The 21,916-nt window shown below is 38.0% G+C and overlaps 2 protein-coding genes across 3 annotated transcripts in view; one reads left to right on the top strand and one right to left on the bottom strand.

Moving 5' to 3' along the window:
- LOC115212743 (5-aminolevulinate synthase, nonspecific, mitochondrial) overlaps nucleotides 1-10,002 on the bottom strand; it is a 127,930-nt gene extending 117,928 nt beyond the window's left edge. The window contains exon 1 of one of the 2 annotated variants that reach the window (XM_036504303.1): nucleotides 9,881-10,002. The gene's annotated coding sequence lies outside the window, so the exon portion shown is untranslated. The remainder of the gene's footprint in view (nucleotides 1-9,880) is intronic. The other variant, XM_036504305.1, reaches the window with a different exon arrangement.
- A 281-nt stretch (nucleotides 10,003-10,283) lies between these two features.
- Nucleotides 10,284-21,916, top strand: part of LOC115213343 (laminin subunit beta-1) — a 96,755-nt gene continuing 85,122 nt past the window's right edge. Inside the window, exons 1-2 of the mRNA XM_029782278.2 lie at nucleotides 10,284-10,430; nucleotides 11,624-11,922. Of these exons, the coding sequence (XP_029638138.2) occupies nucleotides 11,835-11,922 (88 nt within the window). The 5' untranslated portion in view covers nucleotides 10,284-10,430; nucleotides 11,624-11,834. The remainder of the gene's footprint in view (nucleotides 10,431-11,623; nucleotides 11,923-21,916) is intronic.

Here is a 21,916-nt window from a genome sequence, read left to right as displayed (position 1 = left end):
ATTTGTGTATAAATGTATGAGTGCATACATGTTTGTCTGGAAGAGCATACATGCTGCATGTTTTTGTCTGGTGTGTGCATAAATATATATATGCAAGCTTTTAATATTTATGTATGCGGGTATGACAGATGTGTGTGTATATATATATATATATATATATCACGTGACCGTGATATATATATATATACACGTGACACGTGACCGACCAGACCATCAGATGTTTTACACATCGCTGGTCACAATGCGTTCGCATTGTGGAGGCGCAATGGCCTAGTGGTTAGGGCAGCGGACTCGTGGTCGAAGGATCATGGTTTCGATTCCCAGACCGGGCGTTGTGAGTGTTTATTGAGTGAAAACATCTAAAAGCTCCACGAGGCTCCGGCAGGGGGTGGTGATCGCTGCTGTACTCTTTCACCACTCTTTCTCTCTTTTTCTTCTGTTGGCCTGCTTACTTAGCCAGCGGGGTGGCGTCATTCGAAGGCTAAAACAAACAAACACACATATATATATATATATAGGTATAAAGTCTTCTGGCAAGGTAACATGGATGGGGTAGGGGGTGTTGGCATATCCTTGCGGAGAAATGGGTGGATAAGGTCATAGAGGCTGTCAGAGTATGTGATAGAGTGCTTAAGCTCAGGCTAGTCCTACAGAACAGCACAGCTACAATTATCTCTGCCTACGCCCCACATGCGTGGCTACCAAATGATCAGAAGAACCACTTTTATGATACCCTTCTGCAGGCTACCTCAAAGACGAGTGGAAATGACCTCATCTTTGTGGCTGGAGACTTTAATGGGCATGTTGGATGGGAATCTGGTATCTTTACTGGGGTACACAGTGGCCATGGTATTGGCACCCGAAATGATGAGGGGACTAGTCTACTGGAATTCTGTGATGCATGTAACCTTTTAATCTGCAACACTAACTTCAGGAAGCCAGACAGCCACCTTATAACCTATGAATCAGGGGACTCTGCAAGCCAGACTGATTTCATCCTCACCAGACAGTGGGACGCAGGGTTGCTCTTAAATACAAAGACCCTCCCGGGTGAAGAATGTACTCCCCAGCATAGGCTAGTCATTAGTGACTTTAGGCTTGAGGCCAGAAGGATACCAAGAAGCAGACCAATCCAGAAAAGAAGGATTTGGAAGCTAAAGAACCCTTCACATGGTCAGAGGTTTAGGGACATCCTCATCAAGAAATTTGATGAGAGGGAGGAGGAGCTTTGGACATAGAAGGTAGCTGGAAATTCCTATGGGACAGCTTGCTGAGTGCTACAGACCAAGTCTGCGGATGGTGCAAAGTCCATTCCAGACCCAGAGTTACATGGTGGTGGAATAGTATGGTAGACAAAGCCATTAGAGGAAAGAAACAGGCCTGGAAAGCCTGGAGGGATCGGGGTAGCAGGGAACTGTACCAGGTAGCCAAAAGGGAGGCTGGGCGGCAGGTATATACATAGCCAAAGATGTAGCAGAAAAGAAGAAGTTTGCCAATGTCCAGCGATGTGAGGACCAAAGAACTGAGGTATTTCGGATCGCAAGACAGTGTGTGAGAGAAAATAGCGATGTCACAGGAGAGAAATGCATCTGCATGGATGATGGTGCACTTGCCTTCAATGTTTCTGAAAAGAAAGAGGCTTGGAGAAGCCATTATGAAAGACTGTTGAATATGGAGAATGAATGGGAGGAGGAGAGTCTGCCAAATGCTGACCCAGTAGAGGAACCAGCTATCCCAATACACAGCTCCCTAGTAGATAAAGCAATTAAGGGTATGAAGCCAGGAAAAGCCCCTGGCCCATCAGGAATCACTGCTGAGATGCTTAAAACATCTGATGGTGTGGGCTATGGCCTAGTCAACCACATTGTAAACCAGGTAGTTCATAATGGAGTCATACCCAATGACTGGCATAGCAGCACCATAGTCAACTGCTACAAGAGTAAAAGTGATGCTCTAGATAGAAATAACTACAGGGGTATTAAACTGCTGGATCAGGTGATGAAGGTCATAGTCCATCTCATTAGGGAGAGAGTCTGCTTAGATGAGATGCAGTTCGGTTTTGTTCCGGGTAAAAGCACCACTGATGCCATATTCCTGGTTCGACAACTGCAGGAGAAATACCTAGCTAAAGATAAACCCCTCTACTCAGCTTTTGTGGACTTGGAGAAAGCCTTTGGCAGGGTCCCCCGATCCCTTATCTGGTGAGCAATGTGGGAATTGGAGATTGACAAATGGTTGATAAGGGTTGTACAAGCCCTATACAGAGAGGCCATAAGGTTGGGATTGGCAACGAGTATAGTGAAGAATTCTGGGTAGAAGTAGGGGCCCACCAAGGTTCAGCCCTCAGTCCCCTTCTATTCATCATAGTCCTCCAAGCAATAACAGAGGAATTCAAGATGGGGTGCCCCTGGGAGCTCCTCTATGCTGATGACCTGGCCCTCATAGCAGAATCACTACCGGAACTAGAGAAGAAATTTCGGGTGTGGAAGCTAGGTTTAGAATCAAAAGGCCTTAGAGTAAATGTAGCAAAGACCAAAGTTATAGTAAGCAGGATGGCGAACTCATCACACACCCCTCAGGAAGGTGGCCCTGCTCAATCTGTAGAAAAGGTGTAGGTAGAAACTCCATAAGATGTACCCAGTGTAAGCTATGGATGCATAAGAGGTGGAGCAACATCAAAGGAAAATTAACCGAGAAGATAGCTTTCGTGTGCAGCAGATGCACAGAGGTTCAGAAAACAGATTCCATCACACTCCAGGGGGAGAAACTAAAAGTAGTTGATAGTTTCCGCTACCTAGTTGATCAAGTTAGTGTTGGAGGTGGATGCTCAGAGAGTGTTACCACTAGAGTACGAATAGCCTGGGCAAAGTTTAGAAAGCTTCTACCCCTACTGGTGACAAAGGGTCTCTCGCTCAGAGTGAAAGGTAGATTGTACGATGGATGTGTGTGAACTGCCATGCTTCACGGTAGTGAAACATGGGCTGTGACTGCAGAGAACATGTGTAGGCTTGAAAGAAATGAAGCTAGCATGATCCGCTGGATGTCAGTGTGCATACACAACAGAATGTAAGCGTCCTGAGAAAAATGCTGGACATAAGAAGCATCAGATGTGGTGTGCAAGAGAGACGTTTGCGCTGGTATGGCCATGTACTGCGGATGGATGAGGAGAGATGTGTGAAGAAGTGCCACTCCCAAACAGTTGAAGGTATCCGAGGGAGAGGTAGACCCAGGAGACACGGGATGAGGTGGTCAAGCATGACCTTTGAACGTTGGGCCTCACAAAGGCAATGATGAAAGACTGAGATCTCTGGAGATATGCTGTGACTGCAAAGACCCGATAAATAATGTGAGTTCATGGCTGTTTCTTGCACCAGTTTCACATAGCCCCAGCCCATCAAAGTATCTTGAATTGCAGAACGACCAGCTGTGCTTACCTTGGGTTGTAGGGTGACCTGCTGTGCTTGAGGAGAGTCAAGTACATCAACATCAAAATAAATATCAAATGGAAATTGTAGTTGTGATACCTGTTCCGGTGGCACGTAAAAGGCACCCACTACACTCACGGAGTGGTTGACGTTAGAAAGGGTATCCAGCTGCAGAAACACTGCCAGATCAGACTGGAGCCTGGTGCAGCCTCCTGGCTTCCCAGACACTGGTCGAACCGTCCAACCCGTGCTAGCACGGAAAACGGACGTTAAACGATGATGATGATGATATATATATATGTACACATATGTGTGTCAATGTCATTTTGATGCTTCTTTATTAATATTACCTAGGCGCAGGAGTGGCTGTGTGGTAAGTAGCTTGCTAACCAACCACATGGTTCCGGGTTCAGTCCCACTGCGTGGCATCTTGGGCAAGTGTCTTCTGCTATAGCCCCGGGCCGACCAATGCCTTGTGAGTGGATTTGGTAGACGGAAACTGAAAGAAGCCTGTTGTATATATGTATATATATATATATATATATGTATGTGTGTGTGTATGTGTTTGTGTGTCTGTGTTTGTCCCCCTAGCATTGCTTGACAACCGATGCTGGTGTGTTTACGTCCCCGTCACTTAGCGGTTCGGCAAAAGAGACTGATAGAATAAGTACTGGGCTTACAAAAGAATAAGTCCCGGGGTCGAGTTGCTCAATTAAAGGTGGTGCTCCAGCATGGCCACAGTCAAATGACTGAAACAAGTAAAAGAGTAAAGAGAAGGAGAAGGAGAGTTAAAACTGTGTCTTTGATTACATTAACCATAGTTTCAGCTTTTTATATATGAGGATTACAAATGACAGCAAAATAGCTTAATTGAAAAACAGGTAAGGATGGAAAAGTAGATGTTAAAATGATGATACATACACACATTTACTTAATTCTTAATAGTGGCTGTTATATGTAAAATAAGAAATATTATTTCAAGCCAATGAACTTGGTTCTAAATCTTTCCAAACATGACTGTATTTATTCATATGCAATATGCACTTTTTGCAGGGAGACTTTTAAATTTTAAAATTGGGAAAATTGCTGCATTATACACGAGAACTAAATCTCACCTGTTTTTCTAGTCTCAAGTGTGTGGTCATAATTAAGGAGGCATAGATATTTTCTAAAGCCAACTGATGTGTAGCAAAAAGTTTTAAATTACTATAACAATGTTACATTTTTCACCTTGATAGAAATCATAATTTAACCCTTTCGTTACTGTATTTATTTTGAGATGTTCTGTGTTTCTTTCAATTACTTTAAATATAAGAAAGAATTTAGTAAAATAACTTAGTTATCACTAAATTAGTGTTAGGGACATGAATTGTGACTAAGGTTTGGTGGAAATTTTGAATTCAAAACTTATGAAAACAAGACATTTGTACTACAGAGCCAGAGCCAGTTTCAGCCAGGTTGGTAACAAAAGGGTTTGCATTTTCCATAATGAAAACATTTTCAGCTTCAACTAAAATATTTAACGAACATAGGTATTTCATTTTAGGTTTGTTCATATTCTGAAAAGGAAAATATTAATTTTGTTTCAACAATGAAAGTATTACATACTGGCCTTCCATACTGAATTTTGTTGATAGTAATTCCATAGGATGTGTGTTTGTCAGCTGTGCAGTTAATGCTGCTTTTGAAATTGTTTTTTGTTTAGTAAAGGATTTGTAAACTTTTTCAATGTACTTATTTGACAGAGCTATTATAATCAATTTGACTAAACTCCTGGTGCATATTATACAGGAGACATTCCTGAGGTCTCATTGTCCATAAAATGGTTCACATTATATGTGAGTGCATATTTTACATAAATATACACACAACTTCCATTTCATTTCATTGCTGTTTCAAGTTGGAATGTATAGAACTGTCTACATGAAATTTGGATATCTCTGTTCTTTTGGAACAACTATTTTTACAATGGATAGCTTTTTTTTGTCTCCTGCTAACTCCTGAAATGTGAAAACAGGATGGAACTGGTTTTTAGTCCATGGGGTTAATGAAAAGGACAACAAACTAACTGGCTAATTGCAACACCATCATCTATTCTGGCACTGTCAATTTATATATTACTGGTAGACAGATGAATCACTGCTGCCTCTAGTGGCCAAGTGTCCATCACTGACGAGACCAAATAAGGTCAAAATCACTGGAGGTAGCAAGGATTTATCTTGCTAGTGATATAAATAAAGAGTGCATTTTGCTCCAAAGAGCCAATATGAGAGTTTCTCTCAAGGTAACTACCACAGTATAGTTTGTTCTAATAGAACATCCATGTTTAAGTGAGGATAAATATTACATTATGAGTACATGACGTTTGAACTTATGACTCTCTGGTCAGGTTTCCAGCTTTTCAACTCAAAGAACCTTAAAAATAATTAGGAATCTTGACGTGATAATAAATTATGCAATCTTATTCAATTCCTTTTATATCTAACTAGCAGTATCGCCCGGCGTTGCTCGGATTTGTAAGGGAAATAACTATATAAGCATTTTTAGAGAGTTACTTCCCTTATATAATAGCAAAAAAGTGCATTATAATGGGAAAAAATTATGGTAAATTATTTTTTAAATCGTAGACTCATCGTAGACGCGCGCTAATACCCAGAAGGGCTCGATATGAATCACGATTATAAGATACCCGGTTTTGGTTACACTGCACCGCAAAATGTGGGAGTAGTTAGGAATCTAAATCGTAGGAGACAGACACACAACTTCACTTTTATGTATAAAGATTTCTATTTTCAGCTGTTGCGGGTGAAGAATGAAAAGGTAAACATAAAACAAAATGAAAATATAAATAAGGCAAATGACTTACAAAATGAAAAGAAATGCACACTGATATACATGTAGGATGATGACTTGAATAAAACAATGAAAAATAAACTTGGTGTTATGAAACTTCTAAAAATACACTGACCAAACAATTCCTGATATCTGTCTAGATCTGTGTTCACATGAAGTAGTTTGGTAGGCACCTTGATCACGCTGCCAAATGAATATGCCTTGAAGCAAGCAAAAATTCCAGTTGAATCTTTACTTTATATACTCTTTTACTTGTCTCAGTCATTTGACTGCGACCATGCTGGAGCACCGCCTTTAGTCGAGCAAATCGACCCCGGGACTTATTCTTTGTAAGCCCAGTACTTATTCTATCGATCTCTTTTGCCGAACCGCTAAGTGACGGGGATGTAAACACACCAGCATTGGTTGTCAAGCAATGCTAGGGCGACAAACACAAACACACACATACATACATATATATATATATATATATACATATATACGACAGGCTTCTTTCAGTTTCCGTCTACCAAATCTACTCACAAGGCTTTGGTCGGCCTGGGGCTATAGCAGAAGACACTTGCCCAAGATGCCACGCAGTGGGACTGAACCCAGAACCATGTGGTTGGTTAGCAAGCTACTTACCACACAGCCACTCCTGTGCCTGTTAAGATTTTTTTTTTTACGTCTAGATCAATCTGTGAGAATAGGAAGAATTTATTCTCAGACCAAAGATTCAACTTCAACGCTTGTAACAGAAAGGACTCTGCTAAAGACCACATGAGAAAGGTGATCTTGTAAAACAGTGAAATGAATTGTCTACTACTACCACCACCACTTTCAACCACGAACAAAACTGGTATTATCCAACAGACTTCTACACAATTTCTATCAAACAAATTTCATTAACAAGTCTTTGGTTAACCAAAGGCTATGGTAGAAGAAACTTGCTCAAGGTCCAATATAACAGTAGTGAAACACCTAAACCACGGCACAGATATGACCTTGGCATTAGCATATAATAATAATTCTCAAAATTAATTTTCACCTGTACATTAAAAATCAATGAATGTAAACTGACTGTAACCTGTTTGACCTTGTCAACATAAGTCCATGACTCATTTCTTTCATTTCCTTCTCAATGATGACTTCTATGAGTTTCATAGAACCAGATACGTACAAGATTTCTCCCTGTCATACACTACTGGTTTCATTTCTTTCGAAAATTCCAATTGTCAGTAATCATCAACCCAAAACACAAATGTCTCTTAAGTCCTTGAAGGACTTAGGGTTGATGGTCATACCAGGTCTCAAAGTCTTAGTTGCATAAGAGATAGGGTACCAAGTGATCTTAGATAACATTCCTTGTAGCCAGGTAAACTAAGGCAATGTAGAATTCAGTGTTGTGTCCAATACACAATTATATGGCAGTAGTAAATTTGAATTTAAAATCTAAGACCTGATAATCCAATTCTTATATTCAGCTGGCCATTTCATGTGTACAAGCTTCAGCTGACACAAGCATCCTGGATGTTATAGAACTTTGCATTCCTGAAAATCTTGTCATTACACAGAATTCTGTAATGTGAAATCTAAATTATGAAAACAATGTTTCATCAGCAGGAAAAAACCCCCACAGCTTTGTATGATATCTCATAATTAGAACCACAAGTGCAAGTCATAATACTTCTGCTAACATTTCATGGTGGTTCACGCACGCATAACCAAGATTGCATCACAAAAGCGGACTCTCATCTCAGAACCAAAATCTTTAGCAGTAGCAGACTGTATAGGATGGTAAAACACGAATACCACAAACAGATTAAATGCTGGTCTAGTGTATGGTGATACGCTAAAGTATTGCTCTCGGGTGTAGTGTATTGGGAATGAGGAGCTGTGCCGCTGAACAGAGAGAGAGCTAGCGAAAGGCTTTCTCCCGCATTACACTTTTTGAAAAAAATCAACCTTTTGCCACTACTAAAACAGCTGCTGTTCTTTTTATAATGTGCCGACATAATCCTGCCCTTTTTGTGTTAACCCAGTCTTACAACAGACTGAAAGCATTTTATTCAATCTTTCCTCATTTAGAACTTTCCTGTTTATATATATTTCCCCTTAAACATTAAGCTGGAAAAATCCAAATAATCATTAAGCTACAGTAAATCTCACTCAAGTTATCTTTAAAACTCCCGTACAACAAAGGGACTCTGAAAGTGCTGCGGGCATTTTCTATACAACAAAGTAGGAAGAAAAATGAAGTGAAATTATATATAGATAATTAAAAAAAACCCAGAAAATTCATTTAATATAGCATTGATATCAAAGTCATGTCATCCAGTTGCAAATGGTAGCGAGATCGATATCACAAACACCGTTATTATTAATAATAATAGGGACAAGCAGACACATATAGGAAAAAAGACAATATAAATAAGGTATCAATAAAGAGAAAGTAAGAATGAATGACTATAAAAATAATGACGTCTTGGCTCGGCTGAATTCTGAATTTTAAGAGAATCACATTCACCTTGAATGATTATCGAAAGCAAGTTAGAGGTGAATTTACGATGGAAATAAATCCAGGTCTTTTACGATTTAATTAATTTCCGTAAAGACATAAACAAGATGCGACATCAAATTGTCATTATATACACAACAGAAGGCGTAAACAGTCCGGTTCTTTCGTAAAATAGAAAGTATTTAAATGTTCATAGCAAACCTAGCAGCTGTTTGTGTGTTTCATTGAGGAAATTAATTCGATCTTTCTTCTCCGTTTTCGGTGTTTATTCCGAAGGAGGAAGAAAAAAATAGGGAAGTTTTCTTTTGTTTTTTTATTTTTTTTTTTGTATCAATCACTGAACCTAAAAACGTAGTAAAATAAATCGGTTTCCAATTTAGGGAAGAAAACTTCTTAACAGGGGACGAAATGACAAATATTATGGTTGTGGAGGGTTCTGCTAATATTAAAGAGGCGGAGGCGCAATGGCCCAGTGGTTAGGGCAGCGGACTCGCGGTCGTAGGATCGCGGTTTCGATTCCCAGACCGGGCGTTGTGAGTGTTTATTGAGCGAAAACACCTCAAAGCTCCACGAGGCTCCGGCAGGGGATGGTGGTGATCCCTGCTGTACTCTTTCACCACAACTTTCTCTCACTCTTACTTCCTGTTTCTGTTGTACCTGTATTTCAAAGGGGCCGGCCTTGTCACTCTCTGTGTCACGCTGAATATCCACCCGAGAACTACGTTAAGGGTATACGTGTCTGTGGAGTACTCAACCACTCACTTGCACGTTAATTTCACGAGCAGGCTGTTCCGTTGATTCGGATCAACCGGAACCCTCGCCATCGTCGTAACCGACGGAGTGCTTCCATCCATATATGAAAGAGACTGAGGTTTGTTTTCGTTTCTGAGTTTTCTGCTTCTTGTCCCAAACAGTCCCACATGTCCCACATGTCCCACATGTCGCTGTCGGGGGCGGCGAAATACCCCCCCCCCATCACTCGGCAATTTAAAAGCAGAAACACAAATAAGGAGCAGGAAATCAGGGTTGACGTTAACAATTAGGTAAATTACTAAAACATAATGAATGTTTGAGTAGATTCGGTTGAAGCAAAGAGAAAACTTACGACGATTCTTGGAGAGATCCACATGAAAGAGCGGACGAAAACTGTTGGCGGAAGTTTGGAATTATACTCTCAAACCAAAAGCAATTACTTTAAATTTACTTTTAAAAATCCAGATTTTTTATTTCCTTTCTAGTTAGAATCAAAGAAAGTGACAGCCGAAATACATCAACATCTCTAACTGATAAACAAAAGTTGATATTTACTTTAATTTTCGTTGAATTAACAATAAGCAACTGCTTAAAGAGTTATTTTTCGGTGCCATTAGATGTTTATACTCCCCGATTTTAAAAGTTTGCTTTCTCAGTAAAAGACTTCAAATAAAGTCTGCTTGTATTTTTCAGCTACTAATTTAACCACATAAGATACCTTTTAAAAATGATAATGATTTGTAATTATTTAAGCATAATTTCTCGTTTTAATTTTGTTTTCCTTCTAAAGAGCGGCATGGGCTAACTAAATTTCAGAGGGTGGAAGACTTTTAAAAGAATAGCCTTAAGAAAGAACTTCCTTTTTAGTAATAATTACTTCAGTTCGGACCAAGGCAGAAAAGGTGAGCGATAAAATACTTTTGTTTCTTGCACGAAACAAGCTAGAAATTGCATTGCTTTGTTAGAATTTAACTTCATTCTTGCAGTTTCCATTCATTCCTTAATCAAACACACTTTTTTCATTGTTGAGAGTCTTAATATGGGCAATAATACAGATGTTTATTAATTTTAAAATTATTAAACTTTTATTTTCACTCAACGATTTAAAAAAAAAAATTGCAATTAATTAGCATTCTAAGCAGACGTCATTGATTAAGTTCTGCTATCAGAATTGATAATGTTTTACTGCAAAGAGTTTGCTTTTACTGTGTTGAAATGTCACTTGCAAGTGCGCCTAATCCGTCGCTTTCCCCTTCGCCGCCTTCTGCGCTGATCGGCAGCCAACAAAGCTAACTTTCCAACTTTATAAACGACGACGCCTTTGAAAGAAAATCTATCGGAATCACACACACGTAGATTGAAAAAGAAAAAAAGTAGTTTGTTACTTTTCCATTCTTATACTACAAATTGCTTTCATTTTCCCATATTTCTCCCCAACAGTATAATATTATTTAGATACTTTTCCAATCGGGAACTGGAATGTCTGCAGACTTGCCATTTAGATTTCTAAAGGATTAATTTTGCACACACACACACACAGAGCCGATCTATTGAAATCATTATTAATATTTTTCTTTCTGCATATATTTGAGTTCTATTTAAATTGTTTTCTAATCCCACAAACTATTAAAGTTACAAATACTCATTCATAGTATGATGATAGAAAAAAATGTAAACTAATTCATTTTTCATGTTTAGCTTTTAGGTACTAGTATCGTAGTACCTAGCTTTTATTTATATATATATATATGTCTTTTTTTTTTTAGCAATGTATCTTTTATAGCTACCTATAAATGCACGCAATCATTGTGTTATAGAAAAACTTTTTATGCGTGTGTGAGCTGGCAGAAACGTTAGCACGTCGGGCGAAATGCTTAGCGGTATTTCGTCTGCCGTTACGTTGTGAGTTCAAATTCCGCCGAGGTCGACTTTGCCTTTCACCCTTTCGGGGGTCGATAAATTAAGTACCATTAACGTACTGGGGTCGATGTAATCGATTTAATCCCTTTGTCTGTCCTTGTTTGTCCCCTCTGTGTTTAGCCCCTTGTGGGTAATAAAGAAATATATTAATTGTCGTCTTTTTTCTACTTTGAAGACTGAGAGATTCGCAAAGCTGAGCCCATGCACCTACGCACGCTTTGTGTTAGCTTGCTTACAAGTGCCAGTTAAACGAAAACCAACCATCAGCCAGTAAATCTATGACGTCTTACTGACTTGCTACAATCTGTTCACAAGGAATTGTCTGACTCGAACAGACCAGAACCAGTTGTGGTGAGGCAGTCAAACCAATCACACGGTTCCTGTTGATGGTGCAAACGGTTATTCTCCACTCGGAGTACCTACCAAAAATGGAACTAAGCTTTCTCATCCTTCTTAATTTAGCCACACTTTGGGGTAAGTATTTTCTCTTTTCCAAATTATTCTCTTCTAATTCCGTTTTATATCTTGGATGTCGCATATGAGAGCATCATCAGTTCTCACTAATTTTCAATCGTATGCTTTCGGAATCTGTTTATGTAACCAGCGCATTAGTGCGAACGTTTAGCGCATGGAGGTCTCATGGCTTCGATTCTTTGATGGACCAATCTCACTTCACTCATTTTGAGAAAAGCATGAATATCGCACATTAATCCTAATTCTATAATTACCGGCTTCAATGGAAGATCTTCGCTTAGGTAAATGTCAAAGAATGTTTTGACAATGTTAAAAGGAAAATATTTGGAAATGTAGTTATGAGGGGTAATTTGAGGTGCTAAATCTAGAGTTCCCCCAGTTGTTGTTTAGCCCCAGGTCAGCTGTAATTGACCAAATCTATCTTCAGAGGCGCTAAGCCGTGACCATCCAATTCTATTTTCTAGTATACTTCCGTAAATTGAAAGAAAAATGGTCTGCTTTTTCTAGCGGGTTGAGTCTCTATGTAGAGCATGTATGGGTAACCTTTTTCTAGAAACAAGGCTTATCAGGTGGGCCACACTCCTAAATGAGTTTTAAGGTAAATTTCCGTTTGGTGTGCCATTCAGGAAGGAGTCCCCGCGTACTGCTGTTTTCCCTTAACCAATGTAGGGGCTCTCCCTTTGACTTGATGAAAAGAACATTTTTAAAGGTAAATCTCGATAATTACGAAATACACATCCGATGTGTCTATGGTCAGTGTGATGGTCACAGCTAATCTTTAACTACTCCCACATTTTGCGGTGCAGTTTAACCAAAACCGGGTATCTTATAGTCGTGATTCATATCGAGCCCTTCTGGATTTTAGCGCGCGTCTACGATGAGTCTACGATTTTTAAAATAATTTACCATTATTTTTTTCCATTTTAATGCATTTTTTCGCTATTATATAAGGGAAGTAACTCTCTAAAAATGTCTACGATGAGTCAACGATTTTTATAAAAATTTATCATAGTTTTTTTTTCCATTTTTAATGCATTTTTTTGCTATTTTTTGGCTATAACTCTCTAAAAATGCTTTATAGTTAGTTCCCTTACAAATCCGAGCAACGCCGGGCGATACTGCTAGTGTATAAATATAGGAAAAGGAAGGATACAAGTGAAAATTGTTTGAAAGTTTTAACTAAATATAATTTCGGTGGAATTTTTCTCACACCATTTACTTCAGAGAACCCCGCATTCAGGATTACCACTTTCTGTGCTATATATATATTTTCTTGAAAGAACTTTTCATATTATACAAAACGCACTGTACTAATACTTTCATTAGATCCCTTACCTTATGGAATTCAGGAATATGAATGAAAGATACGTCTTAACTGGGATTTGGACACAAATTTTATTAGAAATGAACCGGATTTTTTTTTTAGCAAAGTCTGTAATCTGACGTTCCACTCTCGATCGTCTCCCCCAATGTTATATCAAAAATAGTTATCAATATAAAGAATACTGTTGTGAAATTATGTAGTGATCCAATGTACAGAGAACAAAAGCTGTCAGAAGAATTAGTGGGGAAGCTGGTGGTAGATAAAACAAATGCTTTTTAACTGGGATACCAATTTTAAGATCAGTGTTGTAATAGATTTAGAATTGATTAAAATAGTTTCTTTCCAACAGATTTTCATTGTTTTCAAGTTGAAACTTGAGAAAATTGTTATCTCAATGTTTGGACTGCTTGTTTTATACCAGAGTCAAAATACCGAACAAAGTATAAAAAGTAAACTTTTCGTTTTATATATATATGTATATACATAATGAGACGCACGGAGCATAATACTGGTGCTGTAAGAAGGCTAATTAAGAATTCATTGTGAAAACAAGACTATCTTAGGGTTAAAAGAGAGTTGAGAGAATTTCAAAAGAGGCCATAGGATTGGTTAAAATTCGAAAAATTAAACTACGTTAAACTTACAAATTACAATTTTCTCAAGAAAGCCAAGAGAAAAAAATGTTTTAATTTGACACATTCTACCAGTATACGAAGTTTAAAAGTGTTCAGTTAACTAGAAATTGTCTGCCGTTCAAAAGGAAAAGATCTCAAAGAAGTTACAAGCATTTTCGTCATCAGAAAGTTTGAGAAAAATGAAATTTTTTTGAAATTCAAGTGGCGAGAAGAAATTTGACTACATAAGTTACAGGTGCTGGCATGACTATGTGGTTAGAAGCTTGCTTTCGAACTACATGGTTCTGGGTTCAGTCCCACTACGTGGCACCTTTGGCAAGTGATTTTTACTAAACAGCCTCGAGCCGACCAAAGCTTTGTGAGTGGATTTGGTAGAGAGAAAGTGTAAGAAGCCCGTCGTATATGTGTGTGTGTGTGTGTTTGAGGAAGTCCCCCACAACGTGTTGCTATGTTTACGTTCCTCGACAAAAGAAACCGATATAAGTACCTTAAAAAGAAAAGTACTGGGATCGATTCTTTCGACTAAAAATTCAAGGCGGTACTCTAGTATGACTACAGTCTAATGACTGAAACAAGTAAAAAATAAATGATAAATTTTTTATCTTAAAGTCAAACTATTAATTTGTAAAGAGTTCAAATAGTTCAATAAATCTTATGCCGCGAGAAAGAAAAAAAGTTCAACGTCTCTCTCTTTACTCTTTTACTTGTTTCAGTCATTTGACTGCGGCCATGCTGGAGCACCGCCTTTAGTCGAGCAACTCAACCCCGGGACTTATTCTTTTTGTAAGCCCAGTACTTATTCTATCGGTCTCTTTTTGCCGAACCGCTAAGTGACGGGGACGTAAACACACCAGCATCGGTTGTCAAGCAATGCTAGGGGAACAAACACACACACATACATATATATATATATATATATGCATATATATATATATATATATATATATATATATATATTATATATATATATATATATATATGCATATATACGACAGGCTTCTTTCAGTTTCCGTCTACCAAATCCACTCACAAGGCATTGGTCGGCCCGGGGCTATAGCAGAAGACACTTGCCCAAGATGCCACGCAGTGGGACTGAACCCGGAACCATGTGGCTGGTAAGCAAGCTACTTACCACACAGTCACTCCTGCGTCTCGAGCTGAATACTTTGGTTTGGAGCTGTTCCAGTCCGAATGGTTTCGTTACTCTATGACGAAAGATCCTGTCTGAAACATAAGATTTTTCTTCCTCTCCTCCAGGGCCTAAGATATATTCCACCGCTTGTATTATTTACATCACTATACTTATAAGGCAGAATGTCACTAGTTTCCTCAGATTCTACTCTTTCACTGTCACAATTGTTTTCAGTCGTGTTCGTTAGTTTGTCCGTGGACAAGATATCTCAAGAACCGCTGGAGGGATTCGGATGAAACTTTCAGAGATGTTTGGCCTCCTGACTGGCTCGGACTGATTAGATTTGGGGATCGATCTGGTACCGGACAAGGATTTTGGTTATTATTTGGAAGATCTCTTGGGATAACTCCAAATGTATGCCCAGCCCCGATTTTGCCTCCTCATAACTTTGTGAAAAAGCGATATTTTAAAGTAAAATTTTCAACAGATACTCTTCAGGTAGTGTAAGATACGATCATATCAGAATTTGATGTGGAAGAGAAAACTGGTATAGGAACGGGAGCGGATAATTCACACCCCTCATCAAAGCGTGTGTGGGAACAAAGTCGAGGTTTGTGAACTATCCGAACCGCAACCCATTTTTTTCTTTCACATCAAATTCCAAGACAGTCATAACCTAAAATATATCTTTTTTACTCTTTTACTTGTTTCAGTCATTTGACTGCGGCCATGCTGGAGCACCGCCTTTAGTCGAGCAAATCGACCCCGGGACTTATTCTTTTGTAAGCCCAGTACTTATTCTATCGGTCTCTTTTGCCGAACCGCTAAGTGACGGGGACGGAAACACACCAGCATCGGTTGTCAAGCAATGCCAGGGGAACAAACACAGACACACAAACACACACACGCATATTTATATATATGTATATACATATATACGACGGGCTTCTTTCAGTTTCCGTCTACCAAATCCACTCACAAGGCATTGGTCGGCCCGGGGCTATAGCAGAAGTCACTTGCCCAAGGTGCCACGCAGTGGGACTGAACCCGGAACCATGTGGTTGATTAGCAAGTTACTTACCACACAGTCACTCCTGTGCCTCTTTATTTATTTATTTTTTTTACTTGTTTCAGTCATTAGAATGCAGCCATACTGGTGCACCACCTTTAAGAAATTTAGTTGAACGAATCGACCCCTGTGCTTATTTTGTAAAGCCTGTTAATTAGTCTGTCGGTCTGTTTTGTCTGCGGTGACGGACAAATTCACACACACACACACACACATACACCTATCTTTTACTTGTTACAGTCATTAGACTGCAGCCTTGCTAGCGCACTGTCTTACAGAGTTTTAGACGAACTAATCGATCTCAGGACTTAATTTTTTAAGCCTAGTACTTATTCTCGACCTCTTCTCAACCACTAAAGAAATATGTATTTTTCAGAAAGTTATATAGAAATAAAATCGATGCGGGGCACATATCTGTCTGTTAATTTTATAGTAAATTACATTAGATCCTTGTTGTTGGTTCGCCCTAAGTTGTAAAAGTTAATTTTACAAACTAAGTGTATAAGATTCAATGAGATAGCTTTTGAAATTTGAGAATACCGACAATAATTAATCGAATCGGACAACTATTATTGTACAGATACATGTAGACTAAATTGCGAAAAAGAATTGATACACCATAAAAACGAAATCATATCAGTTTATGATATGTAGTCCCGAGCAAACTGTGAATGAATGAAATTTCGATAAAAAGGCATTCCTAACGTTGTACCGAAGTCTGCATTCTCCAGTCTATCCTTAAAACGGTAGGGTTGTGGCTTGAATGAAATTTGCCTGATCGTGGAGGATAAAAAAAATATAGGAGGGAAAAGGTCTGGATTTTTCAGTTTAAGGGTCTTCTTTTGAAGGCAATAAGGATTTCGTCTTGAAAATAATTAAGTTATCAATCTGGTTCTTGTTTTGAATAACCTGTTAAATATATCCAACAACAATGGAAAGTGTTTAAATTTGGCGATTTAAACCATTTTTTCTGCTTCGTTCAAGTTTTTGACTTGTAATGAAATATTTTATTTATAGATTTCTAGCTGTAAGTGGACCCTAGTTGAGAAGACTTATAAAGAAAACACATTTCAATCACAACTGTTTAAACCCTTTAAACCCTTTTTGTTTTTTTTAGGGTACATCGAATTATTATCTAATGTAGATATTTTTTTAAAGATTGTAGTATGCTTTATTTTTAAGGAGATTTGATTACTTTTTCTAGCAGTCGAGTGACGGGGCTTTCTCTTTAATATTAGTTTATTGCTAGGCAGAATATTTATGATGAATCGCTTAAAAAAGAAAGCCACAAGACTGCTACAAGTAAATTAGATTATTATTTTTTTAAGCCATCTTTGCTTTTAGTTCTTTGTCTCTGCTTCTGCTGATATTTATGTCAATCGATGTATGTTGTGAAGGCAGTCGTGCAGAATGGTAAGGAATGGTTAGAAAGCCATTCATTCACTAAAAAAATTGTTTCTGACGCTATCTAGGAAACCAGATAGCGTGTGAAACATTTTTAACTGTCTGAACAACTTTCCCATGGCTTTGTTGAACCCCCCCCCTCTCTCTCCTCATCGCGTCGATGCTTTAAGAAATATTCGGTTGACATTCTGTTACAAATATTCTGCAATTAAATATTCTACAGCACTTCAATTATAAGGGATGTACAGGTTTTATTTTCCCTTAGTTGATATAAACTATTATTTAGTGAAAATTTATGGGATATAAAAACTTACACTGAGGTAAATTTATTTATGACAATAAATTAAATAATTCAACTGTATACATTTGTGTAAAAGAACTACCAGTATACACTGAACGTTCAGTATAATACATATTAAAATGTATTTCTTCACTACCCACAAGGGGCTAAACACAGAGGGGACAAACAAGGACAGACACACGGATTAAGTCGATTACATCGATCCCCAGTGCGTAACTGGTACTTAATTTATCTACCCCGAAAGGATGAAAGGGCAAAGTCGACCTCGGCGGAATTTGAACTCAGAACGTAACGGCAGACGAAATACGGCTAAGCATTTCGCCCGGCGTGCTAACGTTTCTGCCAGCTTGCCGCCACACAAAGATAATAAAGAGTAGATTATTCATGAGTCCCTTGTTTCTACAATAACACTATATAATATATTAATATTAATACATATTAAAATGGTCTCAACTGTTCATGCCTGCCTGCCTGCATTCGCTCAAGCACACGCACGCAATGTGCATTCCAGAAATTTTGAGACTTTTTGAGAGGAGACATTAATTTCAAAGCTGTACAAAGCTCTAATCTCCTAAGAAGGATCCTCTAACACTAGCGTAGCCAGAATGGGGGGGGGGCTGTGTGGCTACCCCGGGCAGCATTTTTATGGGGGTGGTACCACTTTTGGGGCTGCTGTAGGCAATATGTATTTTTTGTGGGCAGCCTGTAGGCGGCAAACTCAAGGGTCGGTCTAGGCGGCACACACTCTGGCTGTGGTAGTGTCCTCTCACTTCAATGCTCTTGTAGTGCTCCAGCTACTTTGTGAAGGCTCCATGGAAGTCTTCCATATTGAAGGTGTCCAGGACCTTTGTCACAACCTCCTTCATCTTCAAAATGGCTTTCCCTGAGGTTTTCCTTCAGAAATCATGGGGCGCATGTCTGGACTGTAGGATGGCTGAGGGACAATTTTGATGTCCATCTCAGTCAAGTAACTGGTTACCAGTAAGACGGTGACCTGGCAGAAACGTTAACACGCCGGTCCAAATGCCTAGCGGTATTTCATCTGCCGTTACGTTGTGAGTTCAAATTCCGTCGAGGTCGACTTTGCCTTTCATACTTTCGGGGTCGATAAATTAAGTACCAGTTACGCACTGGAGTTGATGTAATCGACTTAATACCTATGTCTGTCCTTGTTTCTCCCCTCTGTGTTTAGCCCCTTGTGGGTAATAAAGAAATAGGTTACCAGGATGCTCTTCATTGAAACAAACTTTGCACATATTCAGATCTTCATGAATGATTCTGTGTACAGTTGCTATACCAGCTCCAAACTGTATGCTTATTGTCTTTATAGACATGCAACAATCTTCATCCAGTAAATTGCAAAATGCTCAACCAGCTCTGATGATCTGATGTCCCTCTCCCTCCCACACTTCTCATTGTCTCTCACCTCCTCTCTACTGTCCTTGAACCTCTTGTAGTAGAGAAAACGTTGATCCATAAGCAATCTGGAACATCTCAAAAGTTTCTGTAGTGTTTTTGCTCAGTTGAACGCAAAACTTTATTGCATAGTCAGTTTGTCAATGTCTTGACTGCATTCCTCTGACTAATCAGCTGTGACTAGCAGTGTTTAGTAGACTGTGTTTAAAGTGGTGTTACAACTGTCTCCTTCAATCTGGAATAACAGAAGTTGTCAGGCCAGCTTCTTAGAAGTATAATAATGACATACTAAAATTATAATAATCTAGACCAGTTATAACAGCTTCTACTAAAAAAGTCTTAAAACTTCTAGAACGCATGTGTATGTGCACACGAGCACACACACACAAAGATAATAAGGAGTAGATTATTCATGAGTCCCTTGTTTCTACAATAACACTATATAACACAAGTATCTTTACCTCTTGAAACACAAAAGCTTAAAACACTGGGTAGATTGAATACTTTTAATTTTTACATTAAGTGTAATCTTGTCCACATTATCAATACAAGTTTTTTCTCAAAATAAGAGATGTACTACCTCACAATGTACACCATCACCGTCCTCCACATTTTTTTCAAGGTTCAAGTTTTATTCTGATTTCATCAGCATTATCCAGTCAATGTTCCAATCCCATCATTTGTAAGCATAACATTGTTGTTTCCAGCTTGCATTACAAAGATAGTAATTTCTGCTGCTGAACCGTTATTTTTTATGTCTTTATAAACAGCACATCTGCTCATCCATAGACCAAGCCATAAGCAAGATTCATGCCTTGGAATAGGACATGATCCTATTCTAAGCAGAATGACTTTTTAACCTGTCAACATGAGGACTATTATTTATAATAACTAAACAGTAATTGATTGTTTGCCCTGAAGTGAAAACACCCTTAAACCCATTTTAAATGTTTGAACCATTCATTCTGCAGTCCCATTTGATTGCAGGTGATAAGGGGGCATTTTGTAAGGAAATGCAACATAGACTACTGTTATGAAAATGCATGGGTGTTGTTTAAAACCAAAACCTTTCTGAATGAAAATTTACTTTGTAACACCTGTTTTCAGTTGACTTCTTCCAATCAGGAACACAAATAATTTCTGACCACTCTGAAAAGGAATCCAATGTGATAACTGATACCATTAACATGGTCATGATCTATTATTGTTTAGGGGCTTAACTCTTGGGCTGTGAACGGAGCCTGTTTATTTAACCCTTTAGTGATCGCATTATTCTGCCAAAACTAATGCTTTTTTATCCAGATTGTTTTGAACTAATCATTCATTATCTTGTAGCTGTGAGATTTTGATGAGGTAGCTGTTAAATTTTAAAACAATATTGTAGGGTTGGTGTGAGAGACCAGATCTGGCCAGTTTGAACATAAAACAAGCAGAATACTTTTGGCCGGATATGGCTGGTTTAAACGCTAAAGGGTTAAACATTTATTTCCACTCATTTAGGACATTTAAATATGTAGTCCTCGGTGCAGTGTGAATAGCTTGAACACCATGCTTCAATTTTTATGCAATTTCATAGCAGTAATGCTATAATGAACATCATTATGAATACTTTTAATGATTTGCCTTTTAGATACTTCAGGTGAAACATTGAGATCACCATGGTAAAGAATATCATTTTTTTTCTGTGTTAATTTATGTTTGACACACTTACAAAGTGTTTCAGTATCAGAGAAATTTCTACAGACATTCTTTTTCAGTCTGGAAATGATATTTATGTAATGCTGGATTATGCAGTGTTTTGAAACAAGGCTACCTTGACATAACACATCCAGTTCCTATTCAGTGTATGAAATAATCATCAACCAGAACTTGTATTCTGTAGTTGCTGTCTAAAATTTAGTGAACAGTGTGTCAATGTAAGAAATGGAATTTTCCTTGAATTTTGGTATTAAAATTAAATACTGTCAAGTGTTTGGTTGGTCCACCTCAGTATTCTTGAAGAAATAACCTTTTGAAGTTCTTTGCTTAGATCTGTGGACCCCTTTGATTCCTATTTTACTCAACTGGACCCCCATACTAATTTGATGTTTAAAAAAATTCCATTACATTTTTATGATTAAATTTTATTAGGAATTGTATAAAAAAATATTGTGTATTATAGAAATATAAATCAATTTATTGCAGATAAACTTTATCAACAAAACCTTATATGAACCCCCAAGGGTCATGAGAACCCCAGTTGAGAATCACTGACTAGATGAATTCAAGGTTTTTTTTTACCTAATAAAAAAATTTGAATGTCAATGCTTGAATTAAGTCAACAGCATAAAATAGCATTGTGATAAAATCACTGATATAAATTTTTCACTAGCATCAGTTGTCAATAGGACAATTTTGTTGGCATCAAATACATTTGTAGCAGGTTTCTCAATAAGACTACTTACCAAATGCACTTAACTAATTTATCAAATGCACTTTGCTGAATATCCCACCTTATTCAACATTTCTCTTGTGCAGTTTGCAAATTATTCCACCATTTCAGAATATTTTGGCAAACATTGACCTAAAATATCACCAACTTTAAAAAGGTCTTCAGTTCTTTCTTATTAGAATAAACATCCATTACTTTTTGGACCAAATCTTGAGAAACAATTTCCTTTTAAATTGTGTATTCTCAAAACCTTGTAACTGTTAAATAAAAATTTATCTGAAT

The sequence above is a fragment of the Octopus sinensis genome, linkage group LG6 (genome assembly GCF_006345805.1).
Source record: "Octopus sinensis linkage group LG6, ASM634580v1, whole genome shotgun sequence".
Taxonomy (NCBI): domain Eukaryota; kingdom Metazoa; phylum Mollusca; class Cephalopoda; order Octopoda; family Octopodidae; genus Octopus; species Octopus sinensis.
The sequence above is the reverse complement of the archived record's forward strand: the minus strand, read 5'-3'. Positions and strand labels throughout refer to the sequence as shown.